Below are 23,647 nucleotides of genomic sequence, written 5' to 3' on the forward strand. Positions count from 1 at the left end.
TCCCCAAGAGCAGGATGGTAAAATGGAAAGCCAATGGCAGCAAAACAAAAAAAAAGCACCCAACAGGAAGGAGGAATGAGGTACCAGATTAATAATTTTTAGAATCATCCCGAACTTCCTCAGAGACCAGTAAGGAGCCGCAGATGCTTTTGTTCTTCATGCCCATTTATTTTTAAGCCAGAGGTTCATATAGTATTTTCTGTTGGAAGAATATGATATTAAAAAAGGGAAAATACTTCAATTGCAGCATACCTTTGCCCAAGATTTTGTTACTGCCTGACTGACAGAAACCAGACAAAGAAATAAAACAAAAGTGGGGCGGGGGCAATGTTAAGCTTTCCATTTATTTAAAAATCTATATTATTTTATGATTCTGCTTTACTTTATGCTAAGGAAACTAACTCAAGACCTGATCAGGGTATCACTTTTCAAATGCCTAAATCCCTGTAAAGGTTTAGTGTCTGGCTGTGTGCATTTTGCTCAGTATTAACATGTTCAATGGAGTACTTTGATTTTTTTTTTTTTTTTTATCTAGACGCCAGAAGCTGGTGAATATATGCTTCATAGCTTCAGATAAACCTTTTGTTCTTCTGGGGCTGATCAGCTGGTGCGGCAGCGAGAGGGAGAGGAGGAAGGAAATTCACAGGGGCTCCACGGTTTCAAAAAGTCAAATTACCTCTGAGCCATGGCATTGCTGATAATTTAAATGAAAAAATATATATACAGGCTGCACCACACAACATCTCTACTGTTAGGACTTTTAATGAAGCCCCAGTTGTGATGACACTGAAGCAGGGAACGCTACGGTGGGATAATTACTTGGCTCCCTCGCAGCTGAGTTTCACAGATGCATTATTAACGGCACATTCCATGCCATAACGAGCACCGAATGTAGGTGGGATTCGCAAGCCCCGGCATCCGCCATTAGCAGGTTGGCGCAAACACAAATGAGTGTTTTCACAAAAGCATGCAAAGGTTGTGAAATTCCAATGAATTCTTTCACTGGAAAAAAGAGTTCAAGCTGCCATGACCGGATATGTCACCTCCCACGGCACGCTGCACGCCCGGCGAAGCACCATGGGAAATTACAGAATCAGAATGCATTGATTTTTCTGTAGAAAATACAGGCGGCAGCCCTGATGAAGAATTAAGGAGGAAATGTAATAACCTAATTCTCCTCCAACATCCTTGCACGCACTCTTTCCAGCCCGGGCACCTGGCACCTCATCCAGACAATTGCCAGGTGAAAGACACAGATAAAAATTCACTATTGCTTAAGCACATGGTGGAATACTGGGCTGAGTGCACCATCAGCTGCTTACACCAGGGCTGGACTTGGCCCACTTTGTCTGAATCTCATCAGCTTTAGGACACAACATTTCCAAGCAATACTTGTTTTATGCTACCACATGTTTTATGTTTTTCTCCATGACATTCATCTCCTAAACATTCCTTAGATGCAAACCCTTAACAGGTTTTCTCCATAGGATACTATTTACAGTATAAGAAATTATTAATATTTCCTCCTCAAACTATACTGCATATGACTTGAAAACTCTGGAGAATACAGAAAGAATTTTCCCTCTCTTTCACACAACACGCACAGAAAATATGACATTAATGTCTTCCTTTCTTACGGGGCAAGTTCCGCAGCACTCGCCTCCGTTCCTGCCTCCTCAATGGCACACACAGTTAAGCCATTCCTCTCTGCTGCATAGTAATGCTGATTTCCCTGTTTGCTGAAAAACTTTGAACTAAATGCAGTTAAAAAATTAATGGCAGCCCTGCTTTGCCTGTTTGGTTTTTTTAAAGCTTCTATTTCAAGGTGACCCTTTTCCTACTTTGTGTGTCACCCCAAGTGTTGCCGCTCACATACTGAACCAACACTCTCCCAGTAATTAACACCAGCACTTAATGAAGTCCAGCTGCTGTGATGGCAAACTGAAGGGATGCCAACCTTTGTAAACTAGTACTTGGGCTACTCCAGTTACAGCTGCTTTAAAACCACAGCAATCAACTTCTCTTTGCCTACTTCTCAGAGATAATTCTTACCAAATAAGACAAGTGTTCAAGATTAAGCATTTAATAATAAAGCTTATCTCTGAACTAATATTTCAAGCTGGAAATGGTATAAAGGGCTGGATCAACTTAAATGAACACCGCAAAATTAATAAAAATCCCAAGTAGCAAATGAAAATCTAAAATGAAGATTTGCAATGTTAAATACATAAACCTTTAAAAGCCCTAGAAGCGCAGTTCCAAAGGGAAAATTGGAGACATATTCTTCAGCAATATCTGGTCCTCTGAACTCTTTTCCTGATCCAGTATGAGAGACACTAACAGCCAATGCTTTATTAAAATAATGCTCTCTGCCAGTTGTTTCATTACATGCAGGGGCATGGTAGGGATACCAGGTGAATGCTTTTGGAGACTGTTTGAAAGGGTCTGCATTTTAACTCATACCACATGGATTTTCAAACCTTCCAAAGTTTTCTCTACATGTGCTTCTTGCTCTACTCCTTAATCTATCTCACTGAAAATATTTTCCGTGCAGAATTACCAATTACCAATTCAAAATTCCAAAAGATGCCCTCCTCTTCTCTCAGACCCTCATTTCTGCTTTATGTACCTATGCTGTACTCTCACTTCAGCTGAAAAGACATCCAGTTTGGGCTGGAGAGAGATCTGTGAGCTGAGCTTTCCCAGGGAGAGGACTCCCAGCTTGCTGCCAGAGGTGGGCAAGCAGGGAGGGCCAGAGAAGGTGAGCTGGGCTGAGACAACGAAGGGCAGAACCCTGGCAGATGTACTTATTTTTCAAAATGACTAACAGAGATAATGGCTTCTACTGTGATAAACGGTAAGTGGCATTTTAAAATGCATGTGGGAAGGGAACTAGCTAATTTACTTTCATTGGAACTAATTTACACATAGGTAAAATGTATCAATTTACAAATATATTCAGCATCAGGAAATCAACAATTCTTCCAAGCAGGGGTTAATCCAAGGCTCAAGCCCTGCAGCTGGGCACATTTTTCCACCAGAGACCTAACATTGAAGAATTGGTATTAAAAGTACATCCTTGATTATCCTGGATGTCCATGCCCCTGAGAATATAACTTAAAAACAAAATCATTAGCTTACACAATAACATAGTCCTTGAAAAATAAAGAAATTCTTGTGTACAGAGCAATGCTGACTTCCAAGCACAAATTCCTTTGTTTTCCTAAATGCTAGCTTTGGACCCTACCAATGACTCAAAATGAGCTGCACTGAAATAATTGCATAACCTGGCAGGACTCTGCAATGTGTCAACAGGGGCAGGAAGGTAGGAAAAACTAAAAGCCAAGAACCCAACTTTGGTGTAACTTACAGAAAATATTATACATATTACACCATCTATTTTTCTTATTGTAGTTTTGATTTTAAATTATGCAGACTTTCACAATGAAAGCAAATTTTTAGTCTCAAAAAGCTGTTGTGGTGAGGTTCTACAAGGGCACACCATGGGAATGGGATGGTGGCTTTGCATGGCACATCAGTAACAAGGCTCACAAGCCTCTCACATGCACTGGCCTCTTTATAAGAGTCAACCATGAAAAAGGGTCTGTTTACAACAAAAGGCATCTGGTAACTGTGATTATTCTGCCTTAAAACTGAACATTTTAGATTTCTTAGCTCCCTCTTTTGTTCAGTTTTAGTTCTTATGCTTGATGTTTTCTGCTCTACCCTGTTCTTTTTTTGCACATGTTAGAACCCAGCATGACAAAAATCTGTGTTATCACCCCACTGATTTTTAAACAGGTGAGTGTTATTAGTTTCACCAAGAAAGAAAGTTCATAGATATATTTCTAATTTGTTTTTCAAATCATTCCACGAGCTAGCTACCCTGTTTTTTCTGCAATGAAAAAGCTCACAACTTGCTAGCCTGGAAACCCAAGGGAATTGTCTACTTGAAAGTAGAGCCTGAACTGCTAAATATGGATTCATATCTAGATATTGAAGCCATCCTGCTTGCCAAATGCTGGCTGTTTGGATCCATCCATGCAGTCTTTACTCAGACTTCAGGTTGCTCTATCATGCTGGTGGTACTGAAATGCACACAGACATTGAGGTCTGTATCCATGAAATTAAAGGTATTTTCTCTTTTGTCCTGGAGGCCTCTTTTTAAGTTACTGCATGCCACCACTCTGGAGTTAAGTAAAGGATGAGCAATAACTTCTGAAGAAAAAAAAAAATCCTTTTATTACAAAACTGACAGGCAGAGGAACTGGAGTTTCTTACAGGATACTAGCCTCTGTTCAAGATTTTTAGACACTCAAAATAAAGTTTCTTCTATATATTCATGAGCAGAAGAATAGACGTTTTAAGATCATGTGTGGAAAGTATAATCTGCAGACCTTTCAGTATTGCTGAATTTCTGATTTCAGCACCCTTAAGGCACTGCTGTATCTGCATAGGTGGTTAGTCCCTGTGTACCAGTGTACAGACTCCATTGGCACGTGACGAGCTTCATGAATTAGGGGAGTGACAGATGTGGCTCAGTCAGGTAAAGCAATAGCTTTAAACCTGCCACAGGCAGTGCTTCAGAGGTGTCACTGTCCCACACTGTTTTTAAAGAACAACATTCAGGATTCTGGCATCCTGAACTTTAAACCTGCTCTTAAAACAGGCACATTTTTCTTAGGCAAGACATAACCTTATTGTATAATAACTCAGGAATGTAGTAAAGTTGTTTTTTTTTTCCCTGCAAAGAAGTGGAAAAGAATGTTTCCACTGTCTTTAGATTGTTGGCTTTCATGATCTTCAGTAAGTTACCCTCTGGATTGCCACAAGTCCAGAGTCTCCCTGTTAGCAGAGTCGAGCACAGATAAACCTGCAAGGGATGCTGCTGCTAACCCTGCATCTCCTCTAGAGCATGGCAAGGGCTGGTGCTGCTTCTCTTGTGCTCACTTTCCAGACAGGGAAATACTAATTGTCTTTTAAAAATCTCTATAGTATTTTGTCAATATTTTTTTATTACAGCAGAGCATGTATAAATATTTTATTGTAAACCAAGGGCCTAAAATAAACAGTTTAGTAAATAGTTATTACATTACAAGGAAAAACATCTGTGGAAACTGTTTTCCATGTAATTATTCTTGCTATTTTACATTAGCTCTCAATGTGAATTTCTTTGCCTCTAATGTTTCACTTGTTCTAAATCTTCCTCCTTGTTGCTATTATTAAAATCTTTAAAAGGTGCCAAATCTTAAATGAAGGAAAAAAAAAGATTCGCTAGAAATTATTCATATCACAGTGAGCCTCTACTAAACCTGGCAGGGGTGCAATATTTTCGGTGAAATTAACATAAAATATACAACTGCAAATTATCCAGGAAATAGCTATGTTCTTTACAGTGCACATTTACATTTGGTAAAAAATGTTCTACTTATCTGTCTAGCACAAAGCTCCAATCGCTTCCAAAGGCAGTTTTAAAGGGATAGTGATAGCTCTGCACAGGGAGCATGGTCCTTGCAGCGGCTGTAACAAATAGCTGGGGGGCAAAGTGACCTTCAGTAATTACTAGAGGTAACAGTCAGCACTGGACATTCCTTGTTGTGAATACTAACCATCTAATTTTAGACATATTTCCCTTTTGGTATGCTGGATGAATTTCCTCTCTTAGGCCTAAGTCCTTTCTACTAAACACAAGAAAAACTGTAATACCATGTAAAATGCAAATTTTGCTGTAAATATTTTATAAAATTGTTGCATACATCCCAAAAGCTATAGGTCTTAATTGAGAGTAGGCTATTTTTCCAGTCAATATATGGAAATGGAAAATGCTAATTCATGTTTTTCTACTTATGAAAAACCCTGGAGAATGGCAAAACCACAAATGCACTCACTTTAATATTATAAATATAATTTGGCTCCCTCTTTGCAGTCCCTGATGTCCTGGCTTTTATCTCCCAATGGCTGCAGAGGAAGAATCAGAGAATCGCTTTTACATCCCCTGCGCAGGAAGTTCCCCCCGCGTGCTGCCAGCTTGGCAAAAGAGCAACAGCCTGAGCTCGCAAACGCGGCAAACAGGAACTGAAACAAGGAATTCCAGTGCTCCTGCACAGGAAACGAGCCTCACACGAGAGCAGACCCGCGCAGGATGAGTGGCGTGCGCACTCAGCCCCGCTGCTCAGAGCTGTCACTGCCATGGGCCGGTGGCCTGGAGGAGCAGGGCTGTCCCCCCCACACTGTCCCCCAGCCCCATGGCTCTGCCTTGCATTTATCTGTCTCCCTTCAGAGCAGGCAGTGGCCTGGATAACAAAGCCTGGAAACCATCTCTCACAAGTGGTACTGGATATGACTAAAAGCCATTTAGCCTGCTCCAGCGTACAGTTACTTGTGCTTGCCTTTTTCATCCACTTTTCATTTCCTTGTCAAGGAAAAGACTGTTTTTTCCATCTTCTAGAAGAGAAATCATTAGGCTATTAAAGTTAAAACTCTCCAAAGGTCACTGATGCTGGCTTTGAAGAGTGAAAATGATATAATTCCCCATTAGACTTTTAATCTCATGATTAGAGCTAAAGTTAACATGGCTGTTTCATTTTCTACCAGGCAAGAGTAAACTCATTTTTTCTTTCTCTACCAGAATACTTAATAGCATCCTATCTTGATGAGCAACATCTCCTAGTTAAACAGTACGAACAATGGAAATGCAAAATACTTTGGAGAGAGGTTTTGAATTTTTAAATGCTATTGATTAACCGTGAAAAGTCTTACTGCATGCAGCACAGCAAAATCCACCCATGGAAATCCCTCATGAAGCAAAGAACCTGCTCTTGGTTGACAAGACTGCAGTCCTTGCTGGCCCAGCAGGGAGACAAGGGGGAAGGATGCTTTTGTTCCCACTTTGAGCTCTAACTCCTACATCCCTAGAACTTATCCCTATGAATGGTTCTGAACCCAGTAGTGAGAGTGAGTGCAGGTGGGACCCAACATGAAAACCACCCCCATTCAGCTTCCTCAGGGGTATTTAGATTTGCAAAAACCTTGCAGTAGAGTCTCTGGGGCAAGAATTTACAGGTGCACACTGGTTTCAAAACCCAATGTACAGCACTCACTGTTATTACAGGCAGACACATGGAAAAAAATTCAATTTTCTTCACTCAAGACAAAGTCTGATAACCAGCTAGTAAAACTCAGACTATAATTTCTTATTCAGTGTTCCACATGAGATGCATTTTGCTGAATTTAACATGTTTTGCTGTTAATGGATTTCACAGTGTGTTGCCATTTTTATACAGCTGTCCAAATAAAATGCTGTGTACAATGATGTGCTTTTACTGTATTGCTAGCTTGCAAATGGCAGCCGATTCCCCAATTTAAGCCTTAGGAAAATGGGAAAACTTTGACTAGGCCATTTAAAGCTCTATGGAGTTCTTTTCCTGGTAAGTCATGTTCAAACAAGAACAAAGATGCAAGATAAACTGCACCTTGTACATTTAAGATCTAATAGTACTTCCACTGGAAGGAGAAATCAAACCTCAGTATTTCACTTTTGTATTTTTCTTTGCTGAACTAAGTTCAAAGATATTAAAAAGGCTTAAAATTAAAAAGGCTTAGATTTAAAAGAAATTAAATTGTCCATCTAGATTTTCAAATGCTACATAAATTAAGCAAATAACATCTCATGATGTAAATTCCCCATCCCTTGGAAGGTCATCATTCAGGTTTAACACGTTGTTGACTTCAGTTTCTGAATTGGTCACACATTAGAATTGGTCTTCTAAGGAAAAAAAAAACACATTAGAATTGGTCTTCTAAGGAAATTCTCTCCATTGATGTTCTGGAAGTGAAGGCACAGCTACTAACAGTTTAAAAAGGTTTTAAAGGCACAGGGAAGGCTGCTTTGTTTTTCTTTTTTTTTTCACTCCATATCACAGATTGTTTTAAAAATGGTGAATCAAAATTTGCTTGGGTCTTTTGGGGTTTTTTGATTGTTTGTTTAAGAAAAGGGGGATAAAAATGGAATTTCTTATCTAAAAAGTTAAACAAGGAGAAAAATGTCACTGGAATATTTTCTTCCCTTCAACTTTAGCTATCTATATCCGGCCCAGCTTGAATCAGTTACTGTTCATTGCATGAGGTTTCATCATTTAACTTTTGTTGCCAATATTTATTCCTGGATATAACTCACAGTCATGGGGTTTAAGAATTATTTGTCCATACCCCAATAATACACGATAGCTGATGCGTGCAAAACATAACAGAGGACATGCCAGTGGTGCTAGTTGATGCTGATCCTTTAAAACGCCCAAACTCTATCTGCAGCAAAACTTAAAACCAAAGGCTCTGCCTAGCCTGAGCCATGCTAAAAAACTTCCATGTGAATATAGAACAGAATAAAGTCATCATAAGGTCTAAACACTTCCCAGTTACACACAAAATGGTCAAAAGATTTGGTCATTTGTAAGGCCCATGACTGTCCACCAGATGATGGATGATGTGCAGCTGAGGCAGGATTAAATCCCAAGTAGGTTGTGCCTGACTAAAGTAGTGATGTAAACACATCAGCAGGATGCACTTCCTACCTGGTGCCATCTTTTGTAGTCTTCTCCACCAATTCAGGAGGTACCAAAGAAGGAAATACCAGACTAAATTGGTGGTGGCACTTCCTACACAAAGCAGGAGGCAAAAAGGCTCAGCTCCTCCCCATGAGGTCTGCACCTCATTCACCCCATCTGCCCCTGGGCTTGTGCCAGCAGGACAAATCACAAAACACAAAGCTGAGATTGTCGCCCTGTACGAGACACTGGTGAGGCCACACCTTGAGTCCTGTGTCCAGTTTTGGGCCCCTCTATTCAATAAAGACTTTGAAGGGATGAAATCTGTCCAGAGAAGGACAACAGAGCTGGTGAAGGATCTAGAGAGTCAGTCCAATGAGAAGCAGCTGAGGGAGCAGGGGGGGTTCAGCCTGGAGAAAAGGAGGCTCAGGGGGAACCTTCTTGGTCTCTGCAGCTCCCTGACAGGAGGGTGCAGCCAGGTGGGAGTCGGGGTCTGCTCCCAGGCAACAGTGACAGAAGAGGACGAAATGGCCCAAAGCTGCACCAGGGGAGGTTCAGGTTGAACATCAGGAAGAATTTTTTCACTGAAAGGGTTGGTAAGCATTGGAACAGGCTGCCCAGGGAGGTGGTGGAGTCACAATCTCTGGAAATGTTCAAGAAACTGGATGTGGCACTCAGTGCTTTAGTCTAGTTGACAAGGCAGTGCTCAGTCAAAGGCTGGACTCCATCTTGGAGATCTTTTCCAACCTCAATGATTTTATGATTCTATGAAATGGATGAAAAAGACGATGCCAGTACTATGGAACTACAGTGAGGTTTTTTGGCTTGCTATGGAGCTTCGTCTTAGAAAGATCATGGTATTCATACATGATTTCTTTGGGTTTCTTCAGTTGTGGCAGGACAAAACATTTTTCACTTAAAAATCCATGATTTGCCACTCCTTTAGAGTTTGACATTATGACAGGGGAGTCTGACAGGGACAACCAGAAGTCCCCTACCTCAAGCTTACTGTGCAATCATCTAAAAAAGAAACTTAATTTTTAAAACGGCACACAATGGATCTGAGAAGTCAAAATATTCAATTAAAATCCTTCTGATTCTTAAAAAGGCACAAAGCTGTCAAAAGTTACTAATAAATTGAATGAAGTCTCTGACAAGGAAGCAGCACATCTGCAGAGACCAGTTGTACAAAGGCTTTATCTGTGCCAGGAGCCTTGAAACAAACAAAATAAAGGTACAAGTGCAGTGCTTAAAAAGTTTACACGAGTTTCCTTCATGGGATCAGTGGTAAGGAACCTCAGGTCAGCAAAGTTTTCCTCCACAAATTAAAAAAAGAAAGGTGCCAGTACCCCAAACAGAACATCCAGAGAAGCCTGTGTCTGATTTGACTTGCTTGCCAGCTATCACAAAACAAAATAATCTTAAGGGTCATGTCAGTTGGTAACATCTTGTTCCAGGAGACCAGATAAAATCTTCCTCAACGTTAAGGATGCTGTTGAGTTTAAACTATAATTAAAGGCAACAGTCCAACTGCCTCACTCTGTTACTTCCCAAATAACAGGAGGTACAAACCTGGACTTTTAACATATGAACAAACCCTTTTTCTCTGATAACTAGAGCTAGGGTTCAGCACATGCACACCAGTACCCTTACTGATTCACCAGGGAGTTGTTCCACAGTCAAAAGAAAAATAAACACTTGTCAATGCTTAAAAGTGCTCAGTATTGAACCTCATATTCAGAAATAGTAAAATCCAGAATTTTATCAGCAGAAAAGGAATTTAACTTTAGATTACTGATACTAAATATGTTCTTCTCCCACTTTCCTGTGACTGGAAACAGTCTGGAACCTTGTCTAGGTTCCTCAAATAGGTAAAATGAGTATTTTATAACTCTGCCCAAGTTAATTCCTAGCTAACCCAAGTATGAGGTCATTCCAGTGTCACTAAACATTCATTACTTTGCTCTTTATTTACTTCTCATATATCATCTATTTTTCAGAAAAAAACCACTACGTGTCAGTGAGAAAAAGTGGTACTGGTACCAGATATTTCCAAACCAGTGAATAAAGAAGAAAGGGGAATAACATCTACATTATCCAGATAAAACTGTTACTTGCTAAAAAGCTCCCACAAAGAAATCAACACCTAAATTTTATGGACAGAACAAATAGAGACATTGGTCTCACAATCCACATGAGATTTCAGGAGAACAATGTCCTGAAAACATAATTTATATGAAGTCTGAAGACTGCACTTACAAATGGTGGTGGGTTTTTTCTTTCCTCCACCCCCAAGATATATTCTGGTGTTTTTTCCTCAAAAGTAGGACACAGAGGGGGGCTGACCTCTCCACCAGAAAGCAGGGTCATTTCACCATCTGCAGAGAGAACCCAAGCCCCACATGGCAAGGACTCACTTTCTTTTCCAGATTCAAGATTAGCAAAGAGGGGCTAAGAAATTTGGTTGTGAACTTAGAAATACCTGGCCATATGCACATAAAATATGTGAGAATAAGGCAGAAGCTATCTCTGCAGACTTTTAAATACAAACATAAAACAGTTTTAAAGGTGAGTTAATAAAATGAAGACCAAGTTATATTGCCAGAAAAATTATTCCTACACAGGGTAAAGTTTACTGAAAATAGCATTTTTTGCTACACTGCCTAGCTGATGTTGAAAGGCTGGGACTAGACTGAGGTGCTTGTTAATGATAACTTTGAAGAAATATCACACTTAAAACTCAGACTGATTGCAAAAAAGGTGTTTTATCTACTGCTCCCTTTATGAATAAATATGAAACTACCAGGAAAATGTTTAAACAGGTGTAATCATCACTGCATATGAAAATTGAGTTTGGAGGCTGTAAGGAATCTTAACACAGTTAAGAAAGAATGAAAGCAATGTAACACTGCGATCATTGCCCATTATGCATGTATCATGCAAAACAGGAATGTTGTCATAGCAGCTATAAAAATGTCAGTGAAAACTGAACTACTATTACCAAGTTTTAAATGAAATGAAAAATGCAAAAGGAATATGTGAATGAATACATTAAGGGAAGTGCTATTTCTTTCCCAATAAATAAGCAAAACAAAATACATTCTCGTGGAATGGAGTAATTTGTGTGAACAAATATGCATAGGTAACAATTGCAGGAGGCCACATCTGCACAGGACAACTGGATGAAATTATTAAGATTTTGTATAATCAATTTTCCAGCCTTAGAAAGGAAGGAACAGTAAAAACACAATGTTTTGAAGTTTCAAAGTAGGAAACCTATTAAGTAATAGATTATATTAAGGCCAATTTTGTTTATACTAAATAAAGGAAGCTGCTTCTGTCTGCTAGCAATGGCAACCTGGCCTTCAGTAGGACTGATAAAAAGTGTTGGAAAATGAATATTTCTAGCCTTTAATACACTATACTCATTACAACATTTAATGACTTGCAAATGTGGTTAATGCTAAAACTAATGAATGCAGAAAAAAAAAAACAAACAAACAAAAAAAAAACCCACCAAAAAAAACCAAAAAAAAAAAAAAAAAAAAAAAAAAAAAAAAAAAAAAAAACCAACAAAACCACAGAGCTTAGAGTAGGGCAAAATAACAGGAGACCCTTACTGGCAGGAGCAGATGCCTGTGCCCAGGAGCCTGAGCCAGCAGCAAGCTCCACTTGGGCAAAGCCTCTCAAGCAGCACCAGCAGAACCCCAGCCAGTCCCTGGGATCAAGGCTCCCAGGGCATGTGGAGGGAGACACCCTGTATGTGTTCATCTCTTTAGGTAAGTACACTTAACATTTTTTTTTCCAAAATTAGTCTTTCTCAAAAGGCAGGTGCTGCAAAATGAAAGTCTAGTACATATTGTTCATTAAGGCAAGTCCACACAGAATTGGATATTGAAGCAAGTGCTGGGTAAATACAAGAAGGTTGTACCTTCAATTCTGCATTAAAAGAGCAATTACTTGGAATATGCTTTACAAACATCAAAGTTAAAAAAACATTTCTGAGTTCCTAATGTGTCCATAATTAATTCACACATTCAGCAGATGAGTCCAGAAATATGTTCCTGTTGGTAATTTGCAAGTAATGCTTCAAAAACAATCTGGCACATTTTTATTTGCCTTAATGCCTGAAAGCTATTACTAAGACAGTGCTTTACAATGTCATCATCATTGCTACCATGTACATGCTTTAACTAACAGAAGTCCTTAGGTCCAAAGAAATAGGAATTTTACAAGAATTAAAGCTGCACATCTTCCAATATTGATTACATTTATTTCATGTAAAGTAAAATATGTTTTATTATAAGAGAGACTCTGAGAAGCATTAGCTGTCCTCAAGTCAATGAGATAGAGGAACAAAGTGCTTCACAAGATCAGGCCTGAGTATAAGAAATGCTTCACATCCTCATCAGAGGATGCCCAGGGCTACATCTCTTCATATGTATAAAAGCCAGTTCCGCAAAAATGAACCTTACCTACATCCTTGTCATACACACATGCATTCAGAATCTACTGTGACAGGAAGGAGTTCAAAACCATCCAAAATGAGTCAGAATTTTTATTCATATAATATATAAATTAGCATTTTTGTCAAGATCTAAGTTTATGAACCTTATGTTTCATAATATATAAATCAAAAGATAAAACTGCTTGCTTCAAATTTTAAACATAAAACAAAAATATAACTGGGAATATATTGATTTATGCTTGATTGGAGTACGATCTCAACCCCTTCACCTCTTGTACTGGTTTCATCTCAGTGACTGAGCTTGGTATCAACTCCTAATTCTTCTGAACATAAAATGAGTTTTCAAAATTGCTGCTTTTTAGAAAATCATTTCTGTAGTTACTATTGCAGTTTGACCTTTTCCAAGCATCCAACTTACTTTGTTATTTTAAAATATTACATTGTTTAAAATGTTAACAAAATAACAAACCTATAGTTGGCCATTGTTTTGTTTCAAATACTTGTATGCATTTGAAAGACATGTAACTGTGGATGGATGTTTTCCCTTCTCTTTTGTGTTTAATTCTGGCAGAGTGTTTCCAGAACTTGAAACATGATCTCTAAGGGCAGGAAAGGTAATTAAGCTCCTTGGAGTCTTATGCTACACACAATGTACAATATGCCGTGGCTTGGGGCAGTACTCAGAAAACTCTCCCAAACGCGGTGTTTAACTTTGTCAACCCCATCCCATCAAACAGGGAGGAATTTATCCAGGCTGCAGTTCAAGAACTGGACCACAGAACAATTTCACTGTGACTTCTGGAAGCTTTCCCTTCAGCACTCCCCTCTGTCCCCGGCGGCTCCCAAAGCTCAGCCAGGGCCTCATGTTCACATCCCAAACACATCCAGCCCGCGCCCCTCCTCCCCTGCTCGGCAGCGCTCATTCCTGGCTCTTGGCAGGGAGCACGGGGCAGGACAGGAGTGGCACTGGGGCAGGGCTCTGCTGAGCTCTGAGCACTGGGACAGCCTCTCATGAGCCCACAAACGCTCACATTCCTTTGGAGCCGGAGGCAGGAGGAATGTTACAGCAATCCCAGCGTTAGAGCACAAACCAGGAATCATTATTTCCCCTGTTCCAGCACTAACTGAGCCCCGGTTGAGCTTCCTGTGCACATTTGCCAGGAGACTTTCTTGGAGAATGGAGAAAGAAGAGCTGGGACAGTTGCTCATCTTCTTTGAACGTTAAATGGAAAACATGCCCCATCTAACTGAGACAGAGAGAAGTACTGCTGTGTCCACTTCTCTTACCCAAAGAGCTGGGAACTCTGGCAGGGATCAAATGCACTTCCCTTCATATGGGCAACCTGACCCACCCAGAGAACAAATCTGTGGAATTATGTGCCCCCTGAAAAATATCAATTAGGGAACCCAGCCTGGCTGTGGGAAGAGCACAGCCGTAAAAACCCAACAGGAAAGCCCTGGGCCTAATCCGTATTTCCCTGTGCAGGGCTCTGAGCGCATTTCCCCTGGCAGTGCAGGATGGGAGCAGCCACTGCCCACAGGGGACTTGGCGATGGCCCTGCCATGGACACCAAAGCTCCAGGGCTCGCCCAGCCAGCGGGCAGAGGCTGCACGGACAGATTCCCACACCGTGGCTGCTGCCATGGCTGCTCAGTGCCCCCCGTGGAGCCCGGGCCCGCAGGCCCAGCCTCCCCTGCATCTAATAGAGACAGGCACATCACAGGCACAGCTCGGTGGGGAGATAAGGGGGAGAAGCTTTAAACATTGCCAGGTCAGCACAACAGGAGGTAAGCAAGTACAGAGGCAGCAAGAACTGCTGAAAGTTTTTGATATAGTCCCAGGTGGACTCCCCAATGTCTGTAAATGTTTCAAAGGGGGATCCCCTTTATGTGGGCATGGAAATGTTTCAAAGGAGCCCCAATTGGTGCAATGTTTCAAAGACCACTGCCCTCTAAAAATTCCAGCCTGAACTACCCTCCCCAGCTGAAAACCTTCCTGAACAGATCCCTTCCTGGCTAACCCCAGCTGAGGAGGTCTGTTCTGCTACATAGAGCCCTCCTACAGGCCCCAGCATCATCTGAAACAAAACATCTCCCGTTTCCCTCCTCTGGGGATGGATCCAGCCTCCTCCTTCCCCGGGGACCCCGTGAAGGACCCAATGTGCCTCTGTGTTTGTGCACAGGATATGAAGGGCTAGAGTGCAGCAGGGTAATTTTTCAAAGCAGTGTGTGGGAGTAGCACTAGAAATTCCCTTCATGCTGCTTTGAAAAAAATCAGCCCCTACCTCAATGAATTATGAACAGGGCCTCCAGCTCTAGACTGGAAATCTGAGAGGTTGAAGAGGGATGCACAGCCAACTTAACTGGATGCAGTTTTTAAGACCGTGATGTCAGAAATAATTGAATTCTTTAATCATATTACAGACACTGCTACCTAAAAGGTATCACTGCTACAGAGCAGGGATTCCTTTGCTGACAGTCACTTGAGCAGAATAAAACTGTAAGCAAGTGCTTAAGATATCTCAGCTATTGATTTTGTGTTTCTCAAAGTATGAGAAGAAAGTGCTGCTCAGTCTTGGATTATCAAAGCCAAGGGATTTTTTACCTAAAAATTACATGTCAAGGCTAACTTCATTGTCTTGGCTCTCCTCAAATTCAAAAGAGAGATAAAAATCTCTCCCTGGAAATGTCTATCTTACTCAAACTCTTATCTTAGATTGGTATCAATCATTCATTTTCCCTGGACAGCATCTCAATGACTATATTAAACCAGACACCTAAATTTCAGACAGATACAAGTTCATTGAGATGAGGCCAGCCCTAAGCTCCTGAGGACACACAGTCTGAGGGTAAGTTCCTCTTGTCTCTCAAACACCTGTATGTTCACCCTGAGATCTCAGTGTCCCTCCAGCACAAACAAATCCTCATCTGTAGATTTTAAACTGACAACGATGACATTAGTAATTCCTGTGAACTAGACCTGGGCTGCAGACACAGCTATATTAGCTTCTTTCTCTTGCTGCCCATCTGGCTAGACTTAGTCTAACACAGAGAAGGGAAACTCTTTCACCCCTTATCAGTGATAAACCAGCCTAAGCAGTAAGGAGGCATGTGCAAGTCTGTCCCAAGGCCTGAGCAAGGGAGCAAAGTGCTCGGGCTATGACCAAGGGGGACAGGAGCAAGCACAGGAGGCAGTTAGTCATTCTCCCTACTGTTACTGTCCTAGGACTATGTAAATTAACACCAAAAATCTGCACAGCATTTGTTGCTTAAGAAATGCATCTAGCCTCTTCTTTTCCCTTCAGTATTCCCCAGTAAAGAACAAATACCAATGAGCAAACTCACTGGAAACAGCTTTTTTTGTGAGCGGCTGCATGTCCTGAAGGAGAGGGGGCCCAGAAATGTTGTGAACTGAGATGCCTAGTGAGAGGAAGTTTGGCTCCATATTAAAGGTTTCTACACATTGCTCTTTCCTAAACTGAACCATTAAAAGCAGTGATGACCTTAACTTAATGCACATACCTCAGCAAAGGGACATGAAAATATGACACCACAGTGGAATTATCACATATTTTCTTACCACACCCTGGTATATACAGTGTTCTAGGTGTACAGAACTGGGCCCATAGCACTTTTGTACTATATGGAATTCTTACAAATATTACAAATATTATTACCCATGGGTACAGTTTTCACAAATAACAGCACCACAATTTTCACAGCCTCCAATGCCTTCTACACCTGTTGTTTTCCAATGGTGCTAAGAACTTTGTAAGGTCATGTGTATAATTGTATATTATTCCAGACAGCACTAATATGGGCATATACATAAATAAATATCACATATCAGTTACTGGAAAATGAAGAAATTACATTTTTCCAAAAGGAAAAAGTAGTTCCCCTTGAAACAAGCATATCCTTAACTCAGCATTTCATGACCTTTGTATTTAAAAATAACTTATTAGCTACTGGATCACAAATTAAGTTGAAACAAGTGCTAAGCTTGCTAAGGACTTCTTTCTCAAAATCTAGGAGGGAGCTACATGAAATCACTATGGTCCAATTAACAGGGATCTCACTCTTCAAGCTTGCAAACAAGAGATTACATTAACACCTGCTACAAAAGCAAACACTTTTAGATATCTTTATCTTAACCTGCTTGACATTAACTTAAAACTCCTGCCTGGCTCTTGGATGAAAATTATTGTGACTGATATGTATGTTTTTCATTTGGGGGTAGGGGTTTGAAGAGTGTGTCAGGCCACATTTCTCTCTCTCTGGTATTTATGCATAATCCACTTCAAAGTTAATAGGAGTTACATACCAGGATTGATGGGAGAATAATTTCCTAAATGTAAAATTGCTGAAGGAAAACCATTATGCTTATGGGAGATAAATGCTGCATAGGAATGTATGAGACACAGAGAGCACTGTCAGGTCCTTGAAGGATCTCATCCAGCACATGCCTACAGTGGCATGTGTAAGTATCTTCTTGTGGTTTATGCACCAAAATAAACTGACCTCTTGGGCCAATACATATATTTATAACATCTGTCCATACAGGAAAAAAACCTTTCTTTGTGTTCATCAGAGAAGCAATCACAGCTGCAGATGTACAACCCATCAGGTTACAGCAATGCTTTTACTACCTCCTGTGACAGGACTGTCACAGAAGGCAGAAAGCACTGATTTTTAAAACACTTGTATGTCTGAAAAGCTGAACTTTCTGAAGTCCAGAATTGTTGGGAAAAACACACTGAAATAACTCTGTAAGTGTTTTGTTTTGACAATGTTCCTCAGGAATTCACCACACTTAGCTGGGAAAATGCTAGCAGTTACATCTATTCAATGTCATGACATACAAAATTGAAACATAATTGCTCCTAAGTGGTTGACAACTGGCAAGTACTTTTCACACAGATAGAGAGAATTTTATGCTATCAAATGGAAGATACTGTCAAAAGTTTGATTTTAATATAAATTAAAATGCTACATGAGGACTCAAAAGGAAAAGGCTCAGCAGTAACACTGTTATAACCACATATTTAAAAAGCTTTGAAGTGAAGAATCATTACATCAAAATCATTTTCCTTTAAAAATAAAAAAATAAATTACAGCATGAATATTAACAAGTTATTAGAATAGTGAATGTCAAAGAGTAGCAAAAAACAAGCAGCCAATGAGTGGCCTAGTGTAAAGAGTGTCTTACCAATCATATGGTTAGCGACATGGATTTGTATCTCTCTCTCATTCTCAAAGGTCATCTGGCACTTGATGCACTGATAGGTCTTTTTCTGTTTAATAACCAAAAAGAGATTAGAGAAAACTGCACTGTAGCATAAGGCAAGTGTGATCATGAATACAGCATGTTATATGCTTCAAACTTCCTCCACTGAGGCTTTTTTTGCCCATATATCCCCAGGCCAGGCTTTTCTGGGACCAAAAACACAATCTCTAATTAACAACCTGCTTTAGGAGAAATTTTAATTTTGGCTTAAAAAATTTCAAATTACACTACTTGAAATCTGACTGAGTACCTGAGCCACAATGAGCTTGTCCCTGCCATTTAACCCATTGCAGTAAAATTCCCCCAGAGTGAAACAAAAGATAGAAAAATAACTGTTTTCAGAGTAAGATCAACTTTCTTTAAAAATTCCACCTTTCATTAAACTCAGCATAGAGTAGGCAGAGCACCTACAGTTACTTGGTGAAGTGAAAGAAATGATGCATTTTGTATTGGTCTCTAATCAGAAATCTTGAAAAAACTGCATTACCACAAAGAACTGTTTCCTGGTAAAATCTGTTTCTATTTTCTCCATCTCAAAGTCATACCAGGGAGGCCTAGCTTCAGAAGTCAGGAGACAGTGTGAAGAGGCAATTACATGAACCATTTATTCAAATGGAAAATGGTGTTTGCACTCAGATTTACAGTGATGCCTGCACTTGTGCAACATGGCAGGAAAAAATCCAAGAACCCATTTGCAGAAATTAAAATGCATGTTGACAAGTTGGACATCCAACTCCAGGAAAAAAAGAAAACCCAATAAAAAAAGAACCAAAAATCATGAAGGCTAAGCTTTTGTACACTTGCAAAAACTCTTATTTCCCAAAGCAGGAGTATGAATGGTGTTTTGGTTTGATGTACATGCTTATTTACTGCATGGCAATATGCTATCTAAATAGACATTTTTTGATGTGTAATTTAGAAAAATTGGGCCTTTTGTGTCTACTTGTTTCTGGAGAATAATTCCTACTGCAACAATTGCCACTAGGCACAAGCATGAGGTCTGCATCCCACGGCCAAAGCTGGTGGCAGCAGAACACACGTGAAATCTCTGTGTGCTGGCCACAAGGGATGGATGAGAACCCCAAATCAACAGCACAGAGAAGCCCAATTCAGAAAATGACACCCTCTTAAACTTTTGAAGGAAAATAATTTTGAGGGTACTTTTTGTGTACTTTTAGATTACTTTTTATTCAGCCTCCACCCCACACCCAGGTATAGAACCCCATTTTTAGGATAGAAGTAATAAGTCAGAAGTTTTGAGTTAAACATAGGAGTTGCTGTCACCCCCTCTGTGCATGGGATCCAATTTCCTCAAGCCCCTGCTGAGGAAAGAACAAATTAGGTGCTACCAAGAGCTTAACTACTTCCCATGTCATCAGTGGCAACAAGGTAGCCTGCTGGAGGCTAATGAACAGGCTGTAACACCATAACAAATGCACCAGTCTGTGGAAATCAGGCAAATTCCATGAATTCTGTACCAGGGTGCGTTTGCTTAGGCAGGGCTTTCTAGGCTAAAACAGCAATGGGTGATTAACATGCTAATAGGAAGACGGCCATACTCCATTGGCAGAAAGCTGACACAGCCAACCATAGAAAAGGAAATCGTTTGGATTGGCTAGTTATCCTTAGGCAGCTCAAGAAAGTATCCTCCTGGAGTCCATTTGGAAATCAAGGCTGTTAATGGAAAAGCAGCTGGATTTCTGCAGCACTCTTTCTGGGGAATCTATTCTGGCAGACGAGCGCAGCACACGTACGTACACATGTCCTCTCAAACACACTGGCATACACATGCTTGAGGGCTCCTGACTTCAAACAAAACCAAACATAAAAAACCTTGAAAGAGCAAAATAGGATTGGTTAGTGACTGATTCATATGGTCACACAGTCACCTTTAAAACTTGAAGCCTTTCTCTTCCTTAAAACTTCAGAGCTAAGCTCTGTGCCTTGTCCAATGCTTATCTCAGCTATGAGTTCCCACAGTAACCAGCTACTCATCTTCAGCCTGACTCTCAAACCTTCAAAGTTATATTAAACACGGACAAATTATTCATTTTTTAATTTTTTTTGTGCTTTTGAAAGCTACTTACTAACAGATCTGGAGACAGGATGTCTTTGTTTACCCACAGACCCAGTGCTAACTCCTCCACACCATTTCACAATCTTATAAAACACTCTGCTTGGCATGAGGAGCCCTTGGCAGATTTCAGACTTCCTCTCTGTGCTACCTTTAGCCTCAGCTGAGACGTGTGCATGCAGACAAGCAGCTTAAGCAAGGTGATGGCTCCTGGGACAGGACACCCCACTTGACTTGGAGTAAGGTTAATAAATGCCTATACAGATCTCAAAATAACTATAGCTAGATTAGCACCCAAGTGTATATGCAAGAGGTGGAAGAGCTGATTTTTTGGCCCATTAATAACTGCCTTTAAAAGAATGTCCCAAAACATCCTTCTGTTAACAGTAAATGGCGGGCATTAGTTTTAATCCAACTATAATTAGTTGTGCTACCAAATATGATCTTCTACTATTATTTTTCTGCTTTATGAACATTATTAATGGATCAGTTATGTCTTTGTAAAGTTTGATCTTCACAAGTGGAGACAACAAAGGCGTGCACACTCTGAGGAGCTAACAGTATAGGTGATGGTATCTAGGTGATAAGAGACCAGATAAGCAGGCCTTCAGCTGAGAGCTCATTCCCCACAAATGCAAGATATTTAATTATAGTCTTGGCACACAATTGTAGTAATAACAACAGAGAGTTCTGTTTTCTTTTCTGAAGTATCTATTGTTCCCATGGGTTTTCCAGACTATCCTCCTTTAAATCTGGAAATAGTTTCCTGCTCTACAAAGAAAATATTCCTCCATTCAAGTGGATTTACAAGGGAAGAGAAGGGTTGTGGGGGAGAACAAAGAGAAAGAACTGAGTCCAAGAAAATGTGCAGGAGAAAAGAAACTGAATAAAGGAACACAATAGGGTTTATTCTTCCAACTTTCTATGCTACCTCCTTTGCTTCTTCACTGCAAATAACCTTGGTGGGCTAAAAATAGTAACACCATTCAAGATGAAATTGGAAGCCTAAACATTTGCCACTATGAATGCAAAACAAGCATTTTTCATGATACCTGTGGTACAAAATAAAGATAAATCTGTGTAAGAGAAAGTGACTTGAAATTTGTCTCTTTGCAGTATTAGGAAATGAAAAATCTCAATACTAAACAATTAGTCACGTTTCTTAAGATATGCTCATTCCTCTAGAAGGCATGTGGAAATGAATTAATAAAGTGTATTCAAAACTGAAGCTGATAAGCACAGAAAGATATTCAGAAAAACAGGGAAGCACCACCTATGATGACATCTTAATGTAATATAAAAAAGGCCTTGAACTATACTTGTGTCAGATACTGGAATAATACCATTACCTGTGATGCTCATGTGAAAGAACAATTTCAGTCCTATCCAAACAGAATAGCTCACAGAAAATTGTATGAATGAAACAAAAATGGATGTTGGAGGAATCTTTTACTACTAAGATGTATTTTATTTATTCCTCTTAGTGATGTCTCTTGCAGAAGATCACTGACTTGTCTTAAAACTCCTAAAAACAAGTCCTCCAAAGAGGATGGTGCCATATACACACTGCAAAAAACTATGCCTGCCTGGAAATCTATCTTGTTGATCGACATGAATGGATCCTAGGCAGGCATCCTAGAAACAAACATGATCAATTTACAGGTTTTCTTCCTGTGTGTTGGTCATACTAAAAATGTGAGGAAGACAGAACATAGCATGATTTTCAAGGGTTATGTGCTTTCTTTCATTCTTATGGATTAAAAAAACAAGCCTTCCAAGCAATTCTGAATATTTTTCAATGCTCCTTTAGCTGTCTCCTACTGATCTTCAGAATAAAACCTTAAATACTTTAACAAACCAAAACAAAATATAACAAAATAATCATACTTCATTTGTGATGCTATATATACTTGCATATATACACAAACTTAAATACCTCCAGGAAAAAGGAATTGTTCAGCTTTTCCTGTTCTGTTTTTCTTCACAGATACTCTTTATTCATCAAGGGCTAATATTTATTTTCTCCCTTTCTTTCACTTTGGGGTTAAATCTTAATTTAAGTTTGTTTTTTTTTTCCTGAAATTCCTTTAGGTTTCCACACTCATCTCTTCTATCAAAAAGTAAATAACAGCTGGTGGAGCAACTTCTGACATAGAAAGAAGTTACAGATTTTATATGTTATTATCATCTCTTCCATTTGCTTGGATTTCATTCTGCTTATTCTTATTTACTCTGAAATATATACCCACTACTTAAAAATCTAATCTACCTCTATGATCCTTCTGACTGCACTTTGTCCTAATCTTCAACTCCTTTTTCTATTTAAGAAAGAAAAATAAAGTGTTCAAAAACTGAAATGTAGAAATACTGAAGAGTTGGAGAGAAGCAGCTGTTCTCTGAACATGTGCAGATCACTCTACATGCACTGTGCACTACAGATTGCTCCATTAAAGTGCTATTTTACCTGTGTGCAGTGCACTAACAAGATGACAAGAGAGTTCATGTTCAACTTGCTTAGCTTTTCTATGAAGCCAATGAAGTTAAGTAAACACTGTTCTTGAATGCAGAGATGTATCACCATTTAAAAGCCAGTATCATTCTTTGAAAATCCCTCTACTAGGCAAACACAAAGGGCACTCATTGCCTTCAGAACCCTGAGTGAAACACCAACAGTTTTCTAGTGAACTGATACCAGATTCAGGTCTTGTACCTATAATGAAGGGTAAGATAATGAATTATTCCTAATAACAATATATATATTCCTGGGATGCTTATCTCTGATATTAGCATATGTGCAGGCCACAGACACCAGTGAGGTACCATTTGCCATCATCACAAATGCTGATTTTTCATTATCTTCTACAAAGAAGCTCAGAACTTCCCTCATGGGATGAAATTCAAAGCATTTACCTTATTGAAGAACTTAAAATTTTCCCCTGAGAGAGCAAATATGGAAGCTGTCACTGAAAAGAAAGAGTTAAAGCAAGAAGTAAGAAAGAAAATGGCAATGTGTTCTGCTAGCTGATAGGAAGGGGAAAGTAATTCCATAGGTGCAGAAATACAAATTAGTCCTATCTAATAGAACAGAGGTATTTTTCAAGAATTTAGAAGAAAATAAAGTCCTAAGGATGAAGAAGGACAATGACTAGGCTGACCTCGGTATCACACCAAAGGTGGGATATTTCCATTCCTCATTCTTCTGCAAAATTATTTTCGTGTGCCTGGAGGCTTAGTCACACCCAAAGGGGAAAATATCCAATGGTTTTACCGAAAGAG

General features: G+C 39.7%; 1 protein-coding gene across 3 annotated transcripts in view; it reads right to left on the reverse strand.

Moving 5' to 3' along the window:
- The window catches only part of ZNF423 (zinc finger protein 423), a 225,979-nt gene that overhangs the window by 68,947 nt on the left and 133,385 nt on the right, over positions 1-23,647 (reverse strand). For all 3 annotated transcript variants that reach the window (XM_053987539.1, XM_053987538.1, XM_053987540.1), the window contains one exon: positions 18,220-18,304. In XM_053987539.1, coding sequence (XP_053843514.1) covers positions 18,220-18,304 — 85 coding nt within the window. The remainder of the gene's footprint in view (positions 1-18,219; positions 18,305-23,647) is intronic.

Source organism: Vidua macroura, chromosome 11 (genome assembly GCF_024509145.1).
Source record: "Vidua macroura isolate BioBank_ID:100142 chromosome 11, ASM2450914v1, whole genome shotgun sequence".
NCBI classification, from domain to species: Eukaryota; Metazoa; Chordata; class Aves; order Passeriformes; family Viduidae; genus Vidua; species Vidua macroura.